Source organism: Mirounga leonina, unplaced genomic scaffold, assembly GCF_011800145.1.
Source record: "Mirounga leonina isolate KUSES-001 unplaced genomic scaffold, KU_Mleo_1.0 Mir_96, whole genome shotgun sequence".
NCBI classification, from domain to species: Eukaryota; Metazoa; Chordata; class Mammalia; order Carnivora; family Phocidae; genus Mirounga; species Mirounga leonina.
Genome location: NW_023270871.1, coordinates 399,088 through 420,463, shown reverse-complemented (window position 1 = coordinate 420,463; position 21,376 = coordinate 399,088). Strand labels below are relative to the sequence as shown.

General features: G+C 41.0%; 1 protein-coding gene and 1 pseudogene across 1 annotated transcript; one reads left to right on the top strand and one right to left on the bottom strand.

Annotated features, from left to right (window-relative positions):
* The first annotated feature begins 1,518 nt into the window (after window positions 1-1,518).
* LOC118006353 (alpha-methylacyl-CoA racemase-like) lies at window positions 1,519-19,143 on the top strand. Its single transcript, XM_034998976.1, has 5 exons — window positions 1,519-1,810; window positions 3,896-4,039; window positions 5,148-5,308; window positions 9,767-9,953; window positions 18,407-19,143. The coding sequence occupies exons 1-5, from the start codon at window positions 1,564-1,566 to the stop codon at window positions 18,814-18,816; spliced, it is 1,149 nt and encodes a 382-aa protein (XP_034854867.1). The 5' UTR covers window positions 1,519-1,563; the 3' UTR covers window positions 18,817-19,143.
* On the bottom strand, window positions 12,233-13,243 carry LOC118006354 (annotated as a pseudogene).
* Window positions 19,144-21,376: the final 2,233 nt, after the last annotated feature.

Below are 21,376 nucleotides of genomic sequence, written 5' to 3'. Positions count from 1 at the left end.
AACAGATAGCCCTGGCCATAGCATTACTTATGCTAAATAAACCCAGAATCTAGGAAGCATGGTTCCAGAGCTAAGTAACTCTCTAGGATGTAAAATGAAGTCTGTTAGGTACCTGAGAAGCTTGTTAGAGACCTAAACTATAGCCATGGGTCAGAGGGTATATTAGTTTGCTAGGGCTATAACAAAATATCATAACTCTCCACCGCCAACCCTCTTAATAGTTGTATTAGTCTGCTCAGGCTGCCATAATAAGGTACTACAGGCTGGGCAGCTTAAACAACAGAAAACCATTTTCTCACAGTTCTAGAAGTTAAAAGTACAAGATCAAGGTATGTGCAAGTTTGGTTTCTTCTGAGGCCCTTCTCCTTGGCTGGCAGATAGCCACCTTCTGCTGCGTCCTCACATGGCCATCCTTCAGTCCTTGCTTTCTGTGTCCTAATCTTTTCTTGTAAAGACACCAGTCATATTAACTAAGGCCAACCCATATGATTTCATTTGATCTTAGTTATCACTTTATAAGCCCTATCTCCAAATACAGTCACATTCTGAGGTACTGGGGTTAGGACTTCAATATATGAATTTTGAAGGGACATAATTCAGCTTGTAACAGAGGGTATGTGTCCAATGTAGGAAGGAAGGGCCATGTGAGATTTTCAAGAACTCTGATTTGTCTGAGCCTTTCCATGACCTGTATCTTTGAACTTATTAGTAAAACTTGATGCTGGGTAATATTTCTGATTCATGTGAATCCATCCTGGTTGTTATATGTATACTGTTTCCCTGGAAACAAATATAAAAAAAAAATATTGTGTCAATCTGGATGTCTTCTTTATCAGTCTTTGCAATTTTCTCTTTAAGTTTTTTAAAATAAAAATAAAACAAGAGAAGGGGGTAAGGAAGCTTACGTCTGAACAAAGGTAGGAACATGGGCTAGAGAGGGTCAAGGAGGTGTTATATTAATTAAACAAGGAGGCCATTAGACTGCTGTGGTTTCAATGCCTCGGCAGCCTACTAAACAAATAACCCTGTAAATGTCTCAAAGTCATGAAATTGAAACCTAAGAACAATCCATCACAAACAGCCAAGCAGACTTTCACCTGCAGCTAATCAATCACTTATTTGCTTTTCTCTGTAAAAGCCTCTCCCCAGCTCCTGTTGGTAGAATGCTCCTAATCACTTCATTTTGGGTCCTGCTTGATTAGAATATGTTTTGCTAAAAAAACAAACAAACATACAAACAAACAAACAAAAAAACCTTAAAATTTTTAACAAGCCTCAGTTTAACATTGGATATGCAGAAAGGGAAGCAAAGAAATCCTGTCTGAGTCATGTGACGAGCAACCCCTCAAAGGGCAAGGAGCCGAGAAAAAGGGAAATCACCCTTCGGACCCGGCGAGGAGGCGGAGCCGGGATCCGCCCAATGCGCAGACTCCAGGACAGGGCCCCGCGCAGGCGCAGGAGGGAGGGAGCGCTAGGCGGTCCCGCCTCCCTGGCGGCCTGGCGGCCTGGCGGCCTGCGCTACGTTTAGGCTGGGACAGTTCTTCACTTGGAGACCCGGGAGCCATGGCGCTGAAGGGTATCTCGGTGCTAGAGCTGGCCGGCCTGGCCCCGGGCCCGTACTGCGGTATGGTCCTGGCGGACTTCGGGGCGCGGGTGGTGCGTGTGGACCGACTGGGCTCCCGCGGAGATGTGAGCTTCTTGGCCCGGGGCAAGCGCTCGCTGGCGGTGGACCTGAAGCGGCCGCAGGGGGCGGCTGTGCTGCGTCGCCTGTGCGCCCGGACGGATGTGCTGCTGGAGCCCTTCCGCCATGGTGAGCCCCCCGGCGCCTCCTCAGCGCCGCTGGGGGGCGGGACGCAGGAAACGGGACGTTCGACAGGCAGCGCCCGCTGCACCCGTGCCCTGTTGCCGCTCAAACCCTTTCCTGTCCCTGCCTTTCTAGATTGTTCTGTCAGGTTTGCAGTGGACCGTTCGCCCCTTGGGATGATCTTGCGTACTTGGAATCCTAGATACTGCTGTTGCCCTTGTTCTCCTCATACCCATTGCCGGCTCCTTCCCACATTGCTCGTTTTTATAATCGCCTCTTCGTATTTGCCTTTCTTTATTATTGGAGGGTCACGAATCCTATGAGAATCTAACGAAAGCCATAGATTTCCCTCCCTGGAAAACTGCATATAGGTACATAGTCGAAGTTTTTCTACAGTTTGGGGGGTTGGTGTACCCTCCAAAAGCTATCCTCTGACCCAGGCTAACACTCTGTCTTAAATCCTTGTGTTCCCAAGTTCCAGCTTCAGATCAATTTAGTTTACACTCTGCGTCCTGGAGCCACCTTATCTGTTCCGAACGTTTTCACCTTTTATAGACAGATGATGACAATATCTATAACTGTACCCCCCTCTTTTAGAGCCACAGACCGCTGGAATACACAAGCCATGCACATCTCTTAACTGGCTGTCTCCCAGGCATGGCAACTTCCACAAATCCCAAAACAAGTCCATTATGTTACCTCCTAAAATAGCATCTCCTACTTCTATATTATTTATCTCAGTAAGTGGAACCAATACTCACCCAGTTGCCTGAATCAGAAGCCTGCACCCCGTCCATGACTCCAAATATTCTTCACTTCTTTTGCTTACAGTTATCAGGAATCCAGACATTCTTCCTCCTTTCTCTCACTCGGGCTTTCCATACTTGCTGTAGCTTCCTTCACACTGTTGTAACAGCCTTTTTAAAGCTGGCGTTTGGGTCCAGCACCACTTGGATCCATTCTCAGACAGCTGCCAGGTAATCTCGCTCAAGTACTAAACCAAAGCTTTGCCTGGTATATAGCAGGAAGGCAGTAAATGTTTGGTGAGTGAATTGAATGTCTGTGGGGCACCAGACATATTAAACGTGTTAATTCATTTATCCTCACAGCAGATTGGAGGATTATAATAATTTAATGATTAGGATTATATAATTTAATAATGCCCCATTTAAAGATGGAGGCTCAATATGGTTGATTCCAAGGTCTTGCAATTAGGAGGAAAATAGAGCCCTGAATACAGGCATAGCTACTGGGTGAGAGGATTGTGGCTGGTGTTTGTTTAAGCAGAGGACTGGAATTCTTTTTTTTTTTTTTTTTTTTGTAATTTATGTACATTTAGGAGAAAAAAGACCATAAAATTATTATATAATCTTTATTATTTTTAGTCCCAGGAGATTTAAAGTACCAGTTATCTGAATTTTGTGCAATGAATATGGTACTTGCTGATAAAGAGCTCTTAGATGCTATTTTAGCAAATCCTTCCACAGATATTTGCTGAGCCTCTTGTGAAGGTACCCATGCTAGGCACTTTAGAGGCCCGAGGAAACAGATCAGACGTGAATCCTACCAGAGGATTCTAAGCTGATAGGGAAGGTGAAGGAATATCTACACACAGAAGCGCAGCATGAGGTAGAAGGTGGTGGGCAGTGATGGCAGGCACAGAAAAAGAAAAGATCCTAAAAGGAATAGCCGTTTTCAGAAGTGTATTTTTGACCAAATAAAGCCCCAGGGTAACTGCTCCAAGAGAACAAACCATTTCTAATAAATGACTAAGGAGAGGATTTGGGGAACTATAAAGGTACTGACTCAAGGAATGAAAGGCACACTATGGGGATTGAAGGAGCTTGGATATGCCTGAAGGGAAATAAGGAAGGGCTGGAAGGAAATGGTATTCTGGGGCAGAAGTCACACATTGCACAAGTGGTGACCTCACTCATTGTGTCCATGTCCTTAAAACATGCTAAAACCCACCACAAACGTTATTAGTATGACTTGCAAGAGTGCCATTTTCTGTTTGCCACAGAGACGGGATTATACCCATCCTCAGTTCATCCTTCTTTAAAAAAAAATCACTGTTACTTTTCTCTTAAGGTGTCATGGAAAAACTCCAGCTAGGCCCAGAGATTCTGCAGAAGGAGAATCCAAAGCTTATCTATGCCAGGTTGAGTGGATTTGGCCAGTCAGGAAGATTCTCTAGAGTAGCCGGCCATGACATCAACTATTTGGCTTTGTCAGGTACATCGACAAAATAATTTCTCTGTACTGTTTATTTTGTTCCAGGTCGAGATGGACAGTTACACTAATTATAAAGAATTTTTAAAGGTGCAGATTTAAATATTTACCAGAATCAATAAGGGGACAATGGTCGTTCAAAAAGGGCGGGTTTGTCTGGCGCCTGCCTGGCTCAATCAGTGGAGCATGCGATTCTTGATGTCAGGGTTGTGAGTTCAAGCCCCACTTTGCACATGGAACCTAGTTAAAATTAAAGAGGGGGGTTGGTTTGTCCTGGAACAGTTATTCTCAACCCTTTTCCCCTTGTTTTCACACATTTGAGGGATAATACACTCTCACTAGTAACATTTACTTACTACATTTGTATAATCAATTCTCAGGCAAGCCCCTGCCAGGAAGTAAGAGATCTGATTGTCCTGTAGTTTGAAAATGCTAATATCATTTGATCCCGCCTCCCCTCTCCTTCTACCTTCATTGAGAATCATTGCCTGAGTCACCATTTTAGACTTCTCTAAATACCTGTAGTTTTAGGTCATATTATCACTTTATTAGAATTTTTGCCTGTGAGAATATGTCTTAGAATGACCCAGTCCTAGGATCCTAAGAAAGTATGTGTTTTTGAGTAAAGAAAGTCTCAAATTTCCTGTGAGTACAAATTTAAAAGGTTGAAGAAAAGAGTGAGGATGGAATCGGTTTTTCCAGCTATTTTAAAATGTAGTCACTTTTATTTTTCTTGTGTTCATTTTCTTGCATCTCTTTCTAATAAGAATGGCAGTGGATTATACTGTTGTTAAGCCATAAACTAAATTGATAACAATAATTTTTTCCCTGAAACTCAGCAAGTAAAAACTCAGCAATAAAATTCTGAAAGCATGAGTTGGAATCAAGTTTTAGAGAAGAAAAACAAAAAACAAAACAAGGAGCCTTGTTGTGGGAAAAGCCTGTTTATAAATATGCTGAATAGGCTTAGATTTGGAAAAGCATTATGTACTAGTATTCACTATGTTAGCAACTGGAGAGACTGGTTATTCCTCTTCAGGTGTTCATGTATTTATTTAAAAGAGACATTAAATTTACAAGTACTGTTCCCTGATGTTTTTTAATGATGTAGGTGTTCTATCAAAAATCGGCAGAAGTGGTGAGAATCCATATCCCCCACTGAATCTCCTGGCTGACTTCGGTGGTGGCGGCCTCATGTGCACGCTGGGCATCGTGATGGCTCTGTTTGAACGCACACGCTCTGGCAAAGGTCAGGTCATCGATGCAAGCATGGTAAGTGTGAATTAGGGGAAGTGATAAGCCTCCCGGTTGTTCCTAAGTATGATAGGCAGCTGCCTCGGATTCTTTTCTGAACAAGGCAGGAGATGAATGAGATTTGAAGTTAGAACCCAAATTAACTTTTCTTTAAAATAGCTTCATATCCTTTACGTGTGTTAGAATGTCATCATTGATTATCTGTTTGTGGAATCAATTTTCTAAACTTTCCGTGGCTCGTCTGATTCCTGTGTTGGTTTCAGCAATTTCCCCCATACTATTTCTTGTGCTTCAAATACATTTTTCAAGCAATCTTCATTTAAAACTGGGCTCAGGAAGTCTCCCTTAGCAGATAGATAGAGAAGATTCTTTTTTTTTTTTTTTAAGATTTTTATTTATTTATTTGACAGAGAGAGACACAGCGAGAGAGGGAACACAAGCAGGGGGAGTGGGAGAGGGAGAAGTAGGCTTCCCGCCGAGCAGAGAGCCTGATGCGGGGCTCCATCCCAGGACCCTGGGACCATGACCTGAGCCGAAGGCAGACGCTTAATGACTGAGCCACCCAGGCGCCTCTAGATAGAGAAGATTCTTAAGGGTGCTAAAGTAAAATGGGCCAGTCTAGACCTTCCTTCTACGTTTTTCGGGGAGACTCCAACATTGTGAGGCTTCGTTTTTTTTTCACTGCCATGCCTTGAGAATGGGCCTCATGTTATGCTAGGCACTTTCCCTGTGCAGTTTCTCCTAATCCTCAAAACAGCAGTTTCACTTGGAGTATGTTATTTTAAAGAGGAGGAAGCCCAAGTTCTCACAGCCCCTTGGAAGGAACCCAGTCCAGCACCACTACAGGTTTGCATTTGGGCAGCTCTTTGGAGGGAGAATGGAGATGAATGTGAGGAAGACAAGACTGGAGGCAGAGAGACAGTTACTGGGTTGTTGCTGAGAGAGAAGCGTGAGCACTAAAGTTATTGGTGATAGAATGGGTCTGGGTTTAAGGGAAATTTATCTCTGAGAATGTAAAATTGCCAGGATTTGGTGATGCATTGGCAGTGAGGGGAAAAGGAGGAGTCAAGGCTGACTCCCCTGTTTCTTTCTTTTTTTTTTTTTTTTTGAGATTTATTTAGAGGGAGAGACAGAGAGTGTGTGCATCTGAGTGAGGGGAGGGGCAGAGGGAGAGGGAGAGAGAGAATCTTCAAGCAGACTCCCCACTGAGAGAGAAGCCCAATGCAGGGCTCGATCCCAGGACACTGAGATCACGAATGGAGCTGAAACCAAGAGTGGGCCCCTTACCCAACTGAGCCCCCTAGGCGCCCTGACTCCCCTGTTTCTGCTGTGGGTGACCCAGTGGATGGCAGCACTGGCACCATGGGGGAGGACTGCCGATGGAAGAGGCAGCGTGAGTTAGTGGGTAGGAGCACAGACTCCGGCAGCCCCCCTTCCTCCACCACAGGTCTGCCACCGACTCACTCTGTGATCTCGGGTAAGGTACTTACCTCCCTGCGCTTCAGCTGCTTCTTTGTAAAATGGAGATAACAATGGTACCTACCTCAGAGCATCGTTAGAGAACTGAATGAATTTATCCGTTGTTCAGGGTTTAAACAGTGTCTGGCATAGAGGTGGTGCTCTATTATTATTATTATTATAAAAGGAATTCAGTTTGGGTCATTTCAAGTTTGAAGTCACTCAGATGTCCAGATGGAGGTGAATACTCGAAGTTAGAGACTCGAAAGAGTTGTAGAGTCATTTGGGAGCCACCTGAGACTGTGTGGTCCTCTAGGGAAGCAGACAGAACACTGGGTTTGAAGAGTGGGCAGAAGAGGAGAAACCGGGCTAAGGAGAGCAAAGTGGAGAACTGTAGTGTGTTTCCATGGAAACGAAGGAAAGAGAAAGTGCTAAAAAAAAAAAAAAGAAGGAATGGTCAGAGGGCCAGATGTTGGTGGAGACCTCAAGAGTTTAGATCTGAACAGTGTAAATTGGATTTGCCATTGGTGACCTTTTACAAAAGCCATTTCCAGGGCCCCTCATCTTGGGGCCTTGGCTTGCACTACCTTCTCACAGGCTAACTCCTGTGACATTCACATTGTCCTCTGTGTCCCTGTCTGAAGTGACTTTGGTAGGAGTGGTGTGTGATTGGTCTTTCTATCTCCAGCTCCTGGCCCAGTCCCTGCACACCTAGGAGCAGCAGTGGTACCCACTGTGCACTTACTGTAGGCCGAGCACGGGCAAGGGGCTTTCCCTGTGTCTTCCCTCTGACCCACATAGCTCCGTCAAGGAGGGGTGCTCACTCTCTTGGCATTTGAAGACTTCCAACTTGGAGACGGGGAACTGCCTTCCAAAGCAGGTGGCTGGAGAGGGTCAGACGCAGGCAGTGTGACATCTTCATGGGCATGAAAACTCATGCTTTCCGTCACTGCCCTCCATGGACATGGTCCCTGGGGTCCAAAAGGAATGAGCTAAGAACAAACATGAGACCTTGGGAGTTTTAAGGAGAATATAAGGTTAAATACTTACTTAATAATAATTTGAATAATTTACTAATTATGTGTAATTGCTTATTTATAGTCAAATATCAATAAAAGGTAATTGCTGCTTTCATCAGACTGTGTCTAATCAGAATTACATGATGATTAGGAAGATAGTCGGTTGTTAGTATATGTGGAAATGCAAACTTGATTCGGGGTTCATGTTTGCATTAGGGTCAAGTGAGTGTTGGCTAATAACTCAAGGCCTTATGGGTCAGTAAAGCATGATATTCATTACTTTCCCATCTCTGGGAACCCTTGTGATACAAATAGTTATAGAAGCTGATGAGTGAGCGCAGATACCTTATTCTTCTAGGCCATAGTTTTCAAGTGTTTTTAGCGGCAGAATCCTTGACTCAGGCTTGCCTGTGATGTCCGGGGGTCGTCTCCTTGGAAACTGCCAAGTGAAGAAAACTGTGGAACATGATGTCTGTTTTCCCGTGTTTACCCCTGATCTGGGGAAGGGCACTGGACCTGGGGCGAGGTGGCTGGGCGCTAGCACATAGGCTGTGGTCCCACATGATGAGAACAGTGTAAAAGGTTGGGAAATTGAGGCTGCAGTTCCCTTGTGTCAAAGGGCTCTTGTCTGTGTCAGCTGCTCAACATGTGCGTGAAGGGTAAGAGAAGATGTACATCTGGGTAGCGTGTGGAGGTGAGGATTGTAACTGCTGTTGCTGCCCTATATTCTCCTACCCAAATAAAATTAGGATAAAATTAGGATTAAATCAGAACCTCTGTGTGTTCTGGATGGGCCAAACTGGACCCGTAACTCTATTAGTGCATGTTTTTTCAAGATACTCACCAGTATATCTAGTATATAAAGGAGATTTTGTGTATGTGTGTATATACATTTATGTATGTATATGTATCGTTATATGTGGTGTATCATTCTACGTGTGTGTGTATGTATATATATGTGTGTGTATGTATATGTATAGATATGGGGACTCTAAAATCTATGTAACCCAGTTTCAAAAGAAGCCACTTATACAAAATATACATACTATTTGGTATGTCAGATCTCAAAGCCATAAATTTAGGTGTGCATGAGATTTCAAGTTAAAAGGGAAAATTGGAATGTATCCAAAGATACATTTTGCATTTGTTTCGTAGCCAGTAACTGTGAGAAATTCCGTAGGCCCACCAAGGGTGCTTTGATGGCGTTCTCCCTGGGGGCCTAGATCATTAGGATCATAAAGCCATTAGGAGAGGGAAGTAGTCTTCTTTGGATAGCCCAGTACATCCAGCCTGTAACAATTATACCTGAGGATATGAATCCATTACTATTACTTCAGGACTCAGTGGGAAGTTGGCATTCCCAAACTAGTTTGTCTGGACTCAGAAAACCCATGTATCTGCCACTCATATTGTTATGTTTGTTACTTTCTAGTGATTGTTAAAATTAAAATGTATTAAATATTCAAATATAGTTTTCTTGGGCTTGGAGTCAAAATAAAATAAGCTAAATTTAACTGTAATATGATTTACCTTTATAATGTGATATGCTTCATATATCTATGTGTATGTGTTTATAGGTATTGAGATCAGAAGATAGATTTTCAAAAGCCTCTTTGCTTTATTTTTAACTTTTTATCCTGATAGTTTTAAACATATATAATTATAGAGAGAATATATAATGAACTTCCATGTGCCCTCACTTGGCTTCAAAAATTATCAACATTTGGCAGTTTTATTTGAAAGGGAGAACAAAAGTAGTTCCTTCTAAGTCTTTTCTGAAAAGTATCTTCTGACCTGAATAGTGGAGAAACCCTCTACCATAAACCTGTTCTAACACACTTTCTTGAAATATCAAAGAAGTTGTGTAATTAGATACAATCTTCCTATACTCTAAGAAACATTTGTATACCAATGTTAAAAAAAAATCTAAGTGGAAATTAATCATGCCTTTATAGTTTAAATATCTGGATTCATATTGTATCCTGTTTCTTCTTCAAAGGTGGAAGGAACAGCATACCTGAGTTCTTTTCTGTGGGAATCTCAACAACTAGGAATGTGGGAACAGCCTCGAGGACAGAACTTACTAGATGGTGGAGCACCTTTCTACACAACTTACAAAACGGCAGATGGGGGGTTCATGGCTGTTGGAGCATTAGAGCCCCAGTTCTACAAGCTGCTGATCAAAGGTAAGTAACTTTCATGTGCCTTCCCCATCTCCCCTTTTCTTGTGGATGTTCTGTAACCTCTATTTTGGAGCCTTTTGAAATTCATTGTGTCTTTTGTTATGTATCTACCTCTAATTAACCTAATTATAGCCATCATTATATTGTGGGGCATTTCCCTTATGTTTTAAATTGACAGGTAATTTGACAAGTCTATAAAATAGCTCAGACTTTAAAAAAATAATCCATTTTGTGGAAGTTCAGTTTTTTATCACATTTCATACTCAGATATTTATATTGCCCTTGTGTGCCCACATCTTATTCTTCCTTAGGAATGACCTGCTGGTTCTACCAGTTCTTTTTTTTTTTTAAGATTTTATTTATTTATTTGATAGAGAGAGACACAATGAGAGAGGGAACACAAGCAGGGGGAGCGGGAGAGGGAGAAGCAGGCTTCCCGCCGAGCAGGGAGCCCGATGTGGGGCTTGATCCTAAGACTCTGGGATCATGACCTGAGCCCATGGCAGACACTTAACAACTGAGCCACCCAGGTGCCCCTCTACCAGTTCTTATACCTTGATAGATGTCACCTATAGTCCTCCCCAGTGTCAGGGGTCACTAGAATACAGAGCGACCTTGGTGAATAAGATTTTGTTGGAATATGTTATTATCACTTGATGCTTCTACAGTTTACCTTTCTTGTAGATTCTTGTCTTATTTGCACGTGGCCACAAGTTAGCAGGAATATTTGGGATCTCTTCTTCCCTAATTAAATAATTGGACTAATGTTATTTTGTTTCCGTAAAATGTTTGAATTTAAAGTTTACTTTACAGATACCTGAGTAAGAAGTTGTAGAATATATAATGTGGTGTGACAAGCTGGTCATGGTGCATCTATCTTTTCAACTTTAAGTGTGGAGTTTTGTTGTTATGTTTGGTAGCTTTTCAGATGCAATATACTACCTACAGTTATTGGCATATAACTGAAATTGTCTTTTACAAGCATCAGAAAGCATTTTATGATCAACAATATTAACTTCACTAACTTAAATATAGTTGGAGAAACGTAGAACAGAATGGTTTCTCTAGATAATAAAGGCTTTTCTGTTCAGAAATTAAAACTAAGAATGGAAGGTCTTAATTCGAAATCAAGGACAGAACAATGCTATGTGAGGGGCTGAGTGGTGGGAGTGACACTCCTTCCTCGGGCCTTGGAAGGCAGCAGGATAGAGCACAGTGGAGTCCATACCTGACGTAAACCTTGTATATTTATGCATTGTCTATAGAGAATTTAAATACAATAATAAAAATGACTAAACTTCAGTCAGCTTTTTATCATCATCATTCACAGGCAATTCTAAATGACAATGATAAAATATACTCATTGAAAAAAATGTTGTTTGAGTTCTGAACAATTGTTTCAGCTACTATTGAGTTCTAATAACATGTAAGCTGATTAGCACATTTTTATTACTTATCCTTTAATAAATATTGCATAGAAGTTATCCAGAGAATGCCCAGTTTTATAGTCTCACTCCAGTGTTTTCTTTTAAAATTTTTATAGTTTCAGCACTCACATTTAGGTCTCTGTTAAATTATGAGTTAATTTTTGTATATGGGATGAGCTAAGGGTCCAACTTCATTGTTTTGCATATGGCTATCCAGGTTTCCCAGCAAAGACTATTTGTCAAAGGGACTGTTCTTTCTCCATTGAATGGTGTTGGCATCCTTGTTGAAAATCAGTTGACCATAAGTGTAAGGGTTTATTTTTGGACTCTCAATTCTGTTCCGTTGATGTACATGTCTCTCCTTAAGTTAGCACCGCACTGTGTTGATCACTGTAGCTTTGTAGTAAGTTTGAAAGTAGAAAGTGTGAGCCTTCCAATTTTATTCTTTTTCAAGATTGTTTTGGATTTGTTTGGAGAAAAAAAAGCTGGAATTCTGTGCACTACCACACAAGGGCCTAGCACCCTCCAGCTTTCAGCAGAGCTAAGGGAGCAGGTTTTTATTTTTTCCCACAGAGCACAGTGGTGTTGATTCCATCAACTTTTTGTTGAGACAGGAAGGGATAAAAATAAATTTGGAACAGAGAGGGGTGGACATTCTTTTCCCAAAGTATTTTGTTCAAGGTATTTCCCCCCAAAATAAGTTGAGAACCTTTAGTATAAAGGGAAAGAAAAGAGACTTCAAAAAACAGGGCAAATGAGCACAAGAGCAGGGAGGAAAGAAAAAAAAAGACTGCAACTTGCTCCCAGGGACTGGAGAGAATTAAAAAAGGAAGGTTAGAATCTGTCAGTGTTCCATTAGTCATCTTCTGCTTCATCCTCCTCTCCTTCCTCCCCCTCATCATCACCTTCATCTTCTTCACCTTCATCTTCTTAATCAGTATCTTCCATACCTTCTTCATTGTCATCGTCATCTTCTTCCCTTTCTTTCTCATATGTATTAGGAACCAAGTAATACTGTAATGGATTTGGCCAAATATCATCTTTGATGACCTCTCCTAACTCGTCTGCACCTGCATCAGAATGGTCAGTAAACCAGGTGAAGAAGCTCTTTGGTTCCCCATGCTGTCTCTTCCTGCTGGCTTTATTCTGTGTTTGACTTGAACGTTTCATCAAATCCTTTCCAGATTTCCATTTGATTTCAGTGGACTTTGAAGGTGGATCACTACTCTCATTCAGATGAAATTCTTGGAAGAGAACTTTATTTTCAAAGTAAGGATTTTCATCAAAATAATATTCTGTTCTGTAACCCGATTTAATATCTTCAAATTCTGCCACTTCAACTCTTGTCAAATAATGTAACACCTCTTCATCCTCCTCCCCAAGCAGTGCAGACACTTGTGGATGGTTGACAAATGTTCTTACCCCCCAATTTGGGGTTTGGGCAGTCAATTCTGCCCTCTCCTGAAGAAATGGTTGGCAGAGTTTGTTATGTTCCTGTTCCTGTTCTACTTTCAAAATCTCACTGACATTTCTGTTAAGTCTATTTCACCTTGTATTTCATCAACATCTTTGATTGCTTGCGGTTGTTTTTCTCCCTTTAGCAAGGGCTGAGATGTCTCCCTCTCCCTCTGGCTTGGGGGCAGGGGGCAGTCTCGGTTTCTTCGTTTGAGGCAGGAGTGAAGACTGGCATTTGGGGGCCAGGCTGTGAGGAAAGTCCAGGAAACAAGGGCAGAGGCATGTGTGGAAGAAGCTCCAGTTACTCCATATGTTGCTGTTCTTGCTGGTGTCCTACAGGTCTCTGAGGTTCTGTTCATTTTTCTTTTCCCTTTTCTTTCTGTTGCTCAGACTGGATAAGCAGTTTACTTTTCTTTGAGTTCCCTGATTCTTTCTTCTGCTAGTTCATGTCTGTTGCTGTGTCCCTTTAATGAAGTTTTCAATTCCAGAATTTCTTTTTTTTTTTTTTAAGATTTTATTTGTCAGAGAGAGAGAGAGAGAGAGAGATCACAAGCAGCGGGGATGGGTAGAGGGAGAAGCAGACCCCCCCCAGCAGGGAGCCTGATGTGGGACTTGATCCCTGGACCCGGGGATCATGACCTGAGTTGAAGGCAGATGCTTAACCAACTGAGCCACCCAGGCGTCCCTAATTCCAGAATTTCTATTGGTTCCTTTTTCAATAATTTCTGTCTCTTTATTGATATTCTCTTTGATTAGACATCATTCTCAAACCTTCTTTTAATTTTTCAGACATGGTTTCCTTCAGTGCTTTGAACATATTTTAAGTAGCTAGCTGATTTAAAGTCTTTTCCAGTAAGTCCGATATTTGGCTTTTTCAGGGACAGTTTCTGTTCATCGCTTTTTGTCTTACGTGTGAGTCATATCTTCCTTCTTCTTTGCATGCCTCACAAATTTAGTTGAAACTTGATATTTTAAATCCTGTAATGTGGCAACTCTGGAGATCAGGTCTCACCTTCCTTTCCCTTCTCCTCAGTCCTGGGTTTGTCATTTCTGCTATTTGTTTATTTAATGACTTTCCTGGACTAAATCCGTATTCTTTGGTATGTTCAGCCACTGAAGTCTGTTCCATTAGCTTGGTGATCAGGTCATGATTGGATAGAGATGTCCTTAAATGCTTTGAACCAATTAATTTCCCATCTTTTCCTGAGGTGCTCTGTGCCTTCACTTCTTGCTTGTGCGGAGGGAGACTCGGGGTCAACCAGAGGTGAAAGATTAGGACCTTTTCAGATCTTTCCTGGGCGCATACTCACAGCCCTACATATGTGCCTTCTAAATTCTCAGGAAAATGTTGGAGCATTTCAGAGCCCCCCATGAAAATCCTATTCCCCACTTTTAAGTTTACTTGTCAGCTTCCTTTTAGTTCCAACAGGGAATGCCACCTCAGATAGCTATGATAGTAAACAATTGCCACTGATTTTTTTGATATATGTCAAAAGTGTTCCAGGAATAGGGCATTGTGAGCTCTAAGTCAGATCAAATGAAGACAAGCCCTGAGAATGGAGCCTTTCAGGGAGCTGCTAGACAAATGGCAGTTCTCTGGGAATGGGATTTTGGGGAAGCTCTCAACTCATTTGCTTCCTACAATGGCAGTTATCCTGTTAGTTATTACAGCACTGTGGTTGGGAGCCCGTTGGTTTTGACGGCTACAACAGAGCTGGGAAGAGAGGGATGAAATTAGTGCAAGTTATAACACCACAAGTCTCACCGATCTTATTGGGATGTAGTTGTTTTTCCTGAATAAATGCTTTTTGGATTATTGTAAACTTTTGGTTAATTTCCAGAGTTATGAAAAGGTTCATTCTGACCATTTGTGCCAGGGTTCTTGTTGCTTTTATGCAAGAGCAGGCTTTTGAAGGTTCTGGCTCTGCCATTCCAGAAGTTAACTTACCTCCTTGGTGTATCTTGTTGTTATCTTAAGATAAAACATATGTGTTTGGCACGATAATTTCTAACATTCACACTCCACCACAATGAATGAGTTTTTCTGGAAACACTGAAAATGAAATGGGATATTTTTCTAGCAGGCTAATTGTTCCAGCCCTTCAACTTCTGACCACCTTCTAGATTTTCTCTTTCTAAGTCTAAACTCTGTAACCACCCTGATTTTTTTTATAGCCTCCTCTCTTTGCATCTACAGCCTTTTATGGTATCCTTAACCTCCTCTCTCCCTTCAAAGTTCACTAGGGATCCTTAGCTGATAGGTGGTTTGTGGTTCAGGCTGACTTAGCATGTTCAATCAGCTTTGGCTAATCTACACAGTCCATGCCAAAATGCCTCAGCATTTTCTTTCTTTTACAGTATTTATTTACAAAAATAGTACTTTTACTAATCACATGTACATTACTTCTCTCTCAGGTCCCAACTGGACCAATGGCCATATCCATAATGATTTTTTTAGGTAGTGTTAATTATGTACCTCATTTATTTTACCTTATATTTGAGATCTTGAGACCATAGTTCATTGAACTCTTCAGTGTCTGAACATAAATACACAAGGTTCTTGCAAGGTACAGATTCTACTGCTGCTTTCTGGGGCAAAGAAATCTGAAAACACAGAATTTCATGACATTTTGGGATAACAAGACTCTTGTAGTATAATCAGTAAGCACTAGAGAATTTTTTTAAAGTAGTTCTAAAACTTCAAAATATTATTAAAAGGAAAGCAGATGGCAAGTGTTGCCAGGGTTGTGGGAGAAACTGCAGGCCTGTGCGTTACTGGTGGGAATGTAAAAATTATTTAGCCGCTGTAGAAAGCTGTGTGGCAGTTACTCAGAAACTTAAAACAGAATTACTATAAATGTTATGCTATGACAATTTTTAAAAAATGAAAAATAATTCAAAATAATGTGTGTTTTAGAAAAAAGTATAATACAGAATTTGTAAAGTAAGAAGTAAAAATTCTCTCTGTCCTTCCACTCTGGGAAAGTTTGGGATGTGGCTTTCATGAACTTTTTCTGTGTACATATCAACACAATTGTTTTATTTATTTATAAATTATATTTATATACAGTATATAATCATGTAAATTTGTAGTTAATAGCTATTTTTTTTATTCAACAGTATACTAAAGATGTCCTTTCTTGTCAATCCAAAAAATCTGCCTCATGATATATATAGCAGCCATATGATATTGTATGGTGTCCCTGTACTAAAACATTATTTATTAATAAACATTAATCTTTGTACATAGAACATTGCATGCTTACAACATGAATTTTTGACTGCTTCATATTTGCCAGATATTGTGTCACAGAGCAGTAAAGTTTATGACACATACTTAAAATAATAAGTATTTTGTATAATCGCCTGTGTGTATGTATATGTGTATTTAAGGTAGCTTTTTGGAAATTAAAACATACTTTCCCAAGTTTTAAATAGTGTCTGAGTCTACAGACCAGTCCTTGAAATGTTTGACTTAAAATACCAGAAATTTAATATTGGTTATGCTATAAAAACTAGCTACCATCTACAGTTGTATTTATGTGGGGGAGTGGTTTTAGAGTTCCATACAGGAATGTCAAGAGCACAGGAAACAGCCTATCGTAAACTTTTGGTGGCTAATCCTGTGGCCTTGATCAGGGTCCTGGGCAGGATGGGAAACTGTGGGCTGAGAAAGGATGAGAAGACAGTTAAAGAGCTGGGGTGTCAGAATTAGGAGTAGGAGCTGGGGTCCTTTGATTTCTAGTATTTTTCCAGTATACAAACTATAGCTTGTGAGACCATTGATCTTAAATATAATGTTTGTTACAGAGAGAACATATTGGATCCAGTTTTATTTAGTGTTAGGATTCTGATCACATTCTGAATGAAAAAGCATGCAGGGGCACCTCGGTGGCTCAGTTGGTTAAGCGTCTGCCTTCCGCTCAGGTCATGATCTCAGGGTCCTATGATTGAGCCCCAAGTTGGGCTTCCTGCTCAAGGGGGTGCCTGCTTCTCTCTCTCCCTCTGCCCTTCCCCCTGCTCGTGTTTGCTCTCTCTCATGCTCTCTGTCTTTCTCTCTCAAATAAATAAATAAAATCCTTAAAAAAAAATTAAAAAAATAAAGCATGCAAATGTTTCTAGTAGTAGCTATGATCTATATCACTATTTTTGGCTAACTGGTCATTTTATTTGTTTTTTAATCACAGAGTTTGGGGCAATCAGGAAGAAGAAAGCTAAGTAAAAGACATCCTTAGAAACATTTTTTGGGGTAGATTATAGTGATAAACCTGAAGTTATGGCTCCGTGTTTTTCCTGGTATTTGAATGGGACAAGTGGCTACAGAGAAAAATTTATGTGTGTATCCCACAGTTGTCTTTTCACAACTGTCCAGAACTGTATGAGTTCTCCTTATTTCCTTATATACCTCAGAACCCTAAGAATGGCTTTCGGTATTCATGTCTTCTTACCTCTTGAGGGATTTTCCTCTTCAGAGCAGTTTACAATTAGTCATTGTTCTTCTACATGATAGGGAAGGAAAGGATGATAAAAGTGATAATTATTAGATTAACTTGACTAAACTTATGCAAAATAACATGCATAAGCAGAAGGGCCTTTCATTATTATTCCACTCTCACCGTCTACACTGAAAAACCCTCTTCCATGAGGGAGTAAACATGACATTTACACCAAACCCTAGTAAAGTGGCCTTTTGGGTATAATTCAGTCTGCTCTGGAGTTCAGGTGCATCTGCAGGGGTGCAGATGCTTTATAGCTTTAGTCTGTAAAGGAGGCATAGATCAGGTCACGGGCCCAAGAAGCCATCCTTTCTGTTAAATCCGCAGCTGGATGCTTTCATCTTTTCTGCACCGTGTGTTGATGGGCCCTTCATGGTCTCCTTCATGCTTGACACAAAAGTCTGTGTGCCTCACTCATGATTTGGCTGGGTGATCACTTTCTGTCATGTTTGCTGTAGGAATAATTTGTTGCGTGTGTCTCTGGTTATCTTACAAAGCCTCTGTTTCTAGTTCACAGCAGTGTTCTAAGAGGGTAATGAGTCACACATCCGTCCTACTAGAGCTCTTTTATTTGACCAAAATAGAGAGAGGTGAATATTATATATAAAATTGCAATTTTGAATTTAATCATTTACCTTCAGTTTTCTTAAAAAATGGGATAATTGTGTGTCAAGTTATTTAAATTTTATTTTTTGTAGGGTTTGGGTACACTATATAAAATGTGGGGTTGTTTGAATTCAGTATGACAGATAATAGCATCATGAGGAAATTTATTTTTGAAAACTTACTCTGGGGAAAAAATCAATTTCTGGAAACTAGACCTTTACAAATAGACTACTTTTGATGAAATATAAATAATAAAATCTTGCCAGTGGGAAGTCTGTTTGGAGTCCTGCTACCCGCTTACCTCTAGCCATTGGCTCCAACTTCAAGTTGAGTTTGAATTTCCTCTCTTGACCCAGTTGAGAAATCTTACAGAACATCCTGTTTGGGACGGTATGGTGAGGTCAAAATGCATTTTCCTTGATTATAATCCACCCAAAGCTTAAAATTTTAAGAAATTGTGTTTTTATCTCAGGACTTGGGCTAAAGTCTGATGAGCTTCCTCATCAGATGAGCATGAGTGATTGGCCAGAAATGAAGAAGAGATTTGCAGATGTATTTGCAAAGAAGACAAAGGCAGAGTGGTGTCAGATCTTCGATGGCACAGATGCATGCGTGACTCCAGTTCTGACGTTTGAAGAGGCTGCCCACCATGATCATAACAAAGAACGGGGCTCGTTTATCACTGAAGAGGAGCATGGGGTGAGTCCCCGCCCTGCACCTCTGCTGTCAGACACCCCAGCTACCCCTTCTTCCAAAAGGAATCCTTTTGTAGGAGAACATACTGAAGAGATACTTAGAGAATTTGGGTTTAGCCAGGTAGAGATCAATCAGCTTACCTCAGATAAAATTATTGAAAGTAATAAGCCAAGAGCTAATCTCTAAGTCCCAGGCCTCCTAGCTCAAATGAATTTGAATATTGCATGTTCAGTACAGAAGAATACATAAAATTCTAAGTGTGGAAACATGAAGGAACAGTATCACAGTGGACCAGCTATTCCAATCAAGAAACAAGACTGATTACACAGTAATGATAGAATTCTGAAAATGGTTAACATCATGGCTTTTGATTTAGGAATGTTTTTAGTTTACCAGTATCAAATTGTGACAGTTTTTCTGCCTTTCGATTTATTTGATAGATTATATTTTTAATATTAAAATGTTAATAGGGCACCTGGGTGGCTTAGTCAGTTAAGCGTTTGCCTTTGGTTCAGGTCATGATCTCAGGGTCCTGGGATCAGGCCCTGCACCCGGCTCCCTGCTCAGCAGGGAGTCTGCTTCTCCCTCTGTGTGCACATGTGCGTGCACACTCTGTCTCCCTCATTCTCTCTTGCTCTCTCTCAAATAAATAAATAAAATCTTTTAAAAAAAATTAAAATGTTAATGGTGTACCTTAAATGAATAAATATAATGCTTTTTATTAAATAAAGCCTTCCCCTCCCTAAAGTTTGCTTATGCTTTTAAGTTTGTGGAAAGCTTTCAAGAAAGCCCTTTTTTTTTTTTTTTTTAATTTTTTTTTATTTGACAGAGAGAGACACAGCGAGAGAGGGAACACAAGAAGGGGGAGTGGGAGAGGGGGAAGCAGGCTCCCTGCCGAGCAGGGAGTCTGCTTCTCCCTCTGACCCTCCTCCCTCTCGTGCTCTCTGTCTCTCATTCTCTCTCTCTCAAATAAAAAAATCTTAAAAAAATAAATAAATAAATAGCACTTAAAAAGCATTTTGTGGCTCATTGTAATAACTTTGGCTCTACTGTTTACCAAAATGAAGTCCTTAGAAAAGTTTGATCCAGGGTGCCTGGGTGGCTCAGTCGTTAAGCATCTGCCTTCGGCTCAGGTCATGATCCCAGGGTCCTGGGATGGAGCCCCACATCAGGCTCCCTGCTCAGCGGGAAGCCTGCTTCTCCCTCTCCCACTCCCCCTGTTTGTGTTCCCTCTCTTGCTGTCTCTCTCAGTCAAATAAATAAATAAAATCTTTAAAAAAAAAAAAAAAATCTGATCCTTTTTATGTGATAAAATCATTCAGCCAGTATCTGAATTGGAATTTTAGAAAATGTTCTTGATATTTTCTTCAAATAATCCCCAGTCTCCATCTAGACCACCATACTGAGAGCCCCGCTTCTCTTTGTGGCTGCCTCTTAACATCACCCACCCACATCTCTTTCTCAGTAAATTGCCATCTTTTTGGAAGTCCTTCTAGACTCTTCCTCAACTTACCAGTCTCCAGCCTCCATTCCCATCATGTCCACCTCTGCCCCAGTAGATCCATGGCTTATCCCTCACTTTATTCAGGCCACTGCCCAAATGTCACCTTATGGAGCACCCTTTCCTGACCCCTCCCTAGAATGGCAGCCACTTCATCACTCACTCTCACCTCACCCGTTTTGTTTTCCTTCACGTCATGTATCATTACTGACATTATACTGAGTAGCCCCAGCCCTCTTAACCAAGGCACACTAGAATGAAAGCTTTATGAAGGACTTTGTGGGTTTTAGTCACTGCTAAATCCCCAGTTCCAAGAACAGCACCTGGCCCATAGTGGAAACTTTGTAAATATTTATTAAAGAAGTGAATCTCAATAGTGAAGTGCTGTCAGTTCCATCTTCCTAGCTCCGTACCAGTCCCCTCTGCCCAACACCCTTTGTGCCTTCATTCAGGCCCCTATTATCTCCACCACGGCCTACTGCTCAGCTTGCCTACCTGACTTTTGACCTCCAGTATTATTGCCTTCATTTTTTTTGTATCATGTTACTCTACTGGTAATCTTTATCACACCAAACTGGTCTTTCAGTCCTGTAAAATTCCTCAATGGTCCTCTCTTTTTTCTATATAACAAAATATAAATCCATTTATATGGCATATCAACCCTTTATTTATAACAAGACTTCTCCCTAGCTGTCTAGTCCCATCCACACTCGCTGCTCCCCGGCACTTTACATTGGACTGCCTTAAGTTCCTAATTATGTGATGGTCTCTCTTGCTTCCATTCCTTTCCGTACTGTAACATTTAGCAGGACTAACAATACTCCTAGTCCCTTTTGCTCCAGGTTGTTGATTTAGCAAATTGAGACTTGGCTCAAACACAGCCTTCTTTGCAAAACTTTCAGCCCTAGGGCAGTTTTATACAGTGATTGTGAAATTTGGAGTCAGAAAGGTCTTGCGTTCAAATATCACTCAATCACTGTGCTAAGACAAGGCCTATCATATGCCTGGAATATCCTAAGTGCTCAGTAAGTTTTAGTTCTAAGGGGCCCTTCCTATGTTTCCATTGCACTTTGTACATATCTCCAAGGATAGTCATTGCTTTTAATGTAGTTTACAGAACTCTTCACTAGGTCATAAGCTCCTAGAGTAGTTGCTCTAGCACACAGAAGAATCATCTGGAGATACTGTTAAAATACAGATTCCTAGGCCCACCCCTAGAGATTCTCATGTAGTATGTCTAGGGCC

Bases quoted from the DNA above. Each gene is read 5' to 3' on its own strand.
- LOC118006353 (XM_034998976.1), top strand. From the start codon at position 1,564: ATGGCGCTGAAGGGTATCTCGGTGCTAGAGCTGGCCGGCCTGGCCCCG. The intron at 4,040-5,147 runs GTACATCGACAA...TTAATGATGTAG, and splicing joins CAACTATTTGGCTTTGTCAG to GTGTTCTATCAAAAATCGGC. The intron at 5,309-9,766 runs GTAAGTGTGAAT...TCTTCTTCAAAG, and splicing joins AGGTCATCGATGCAAGCATG to GTGGAAGGAACAGCATACCT.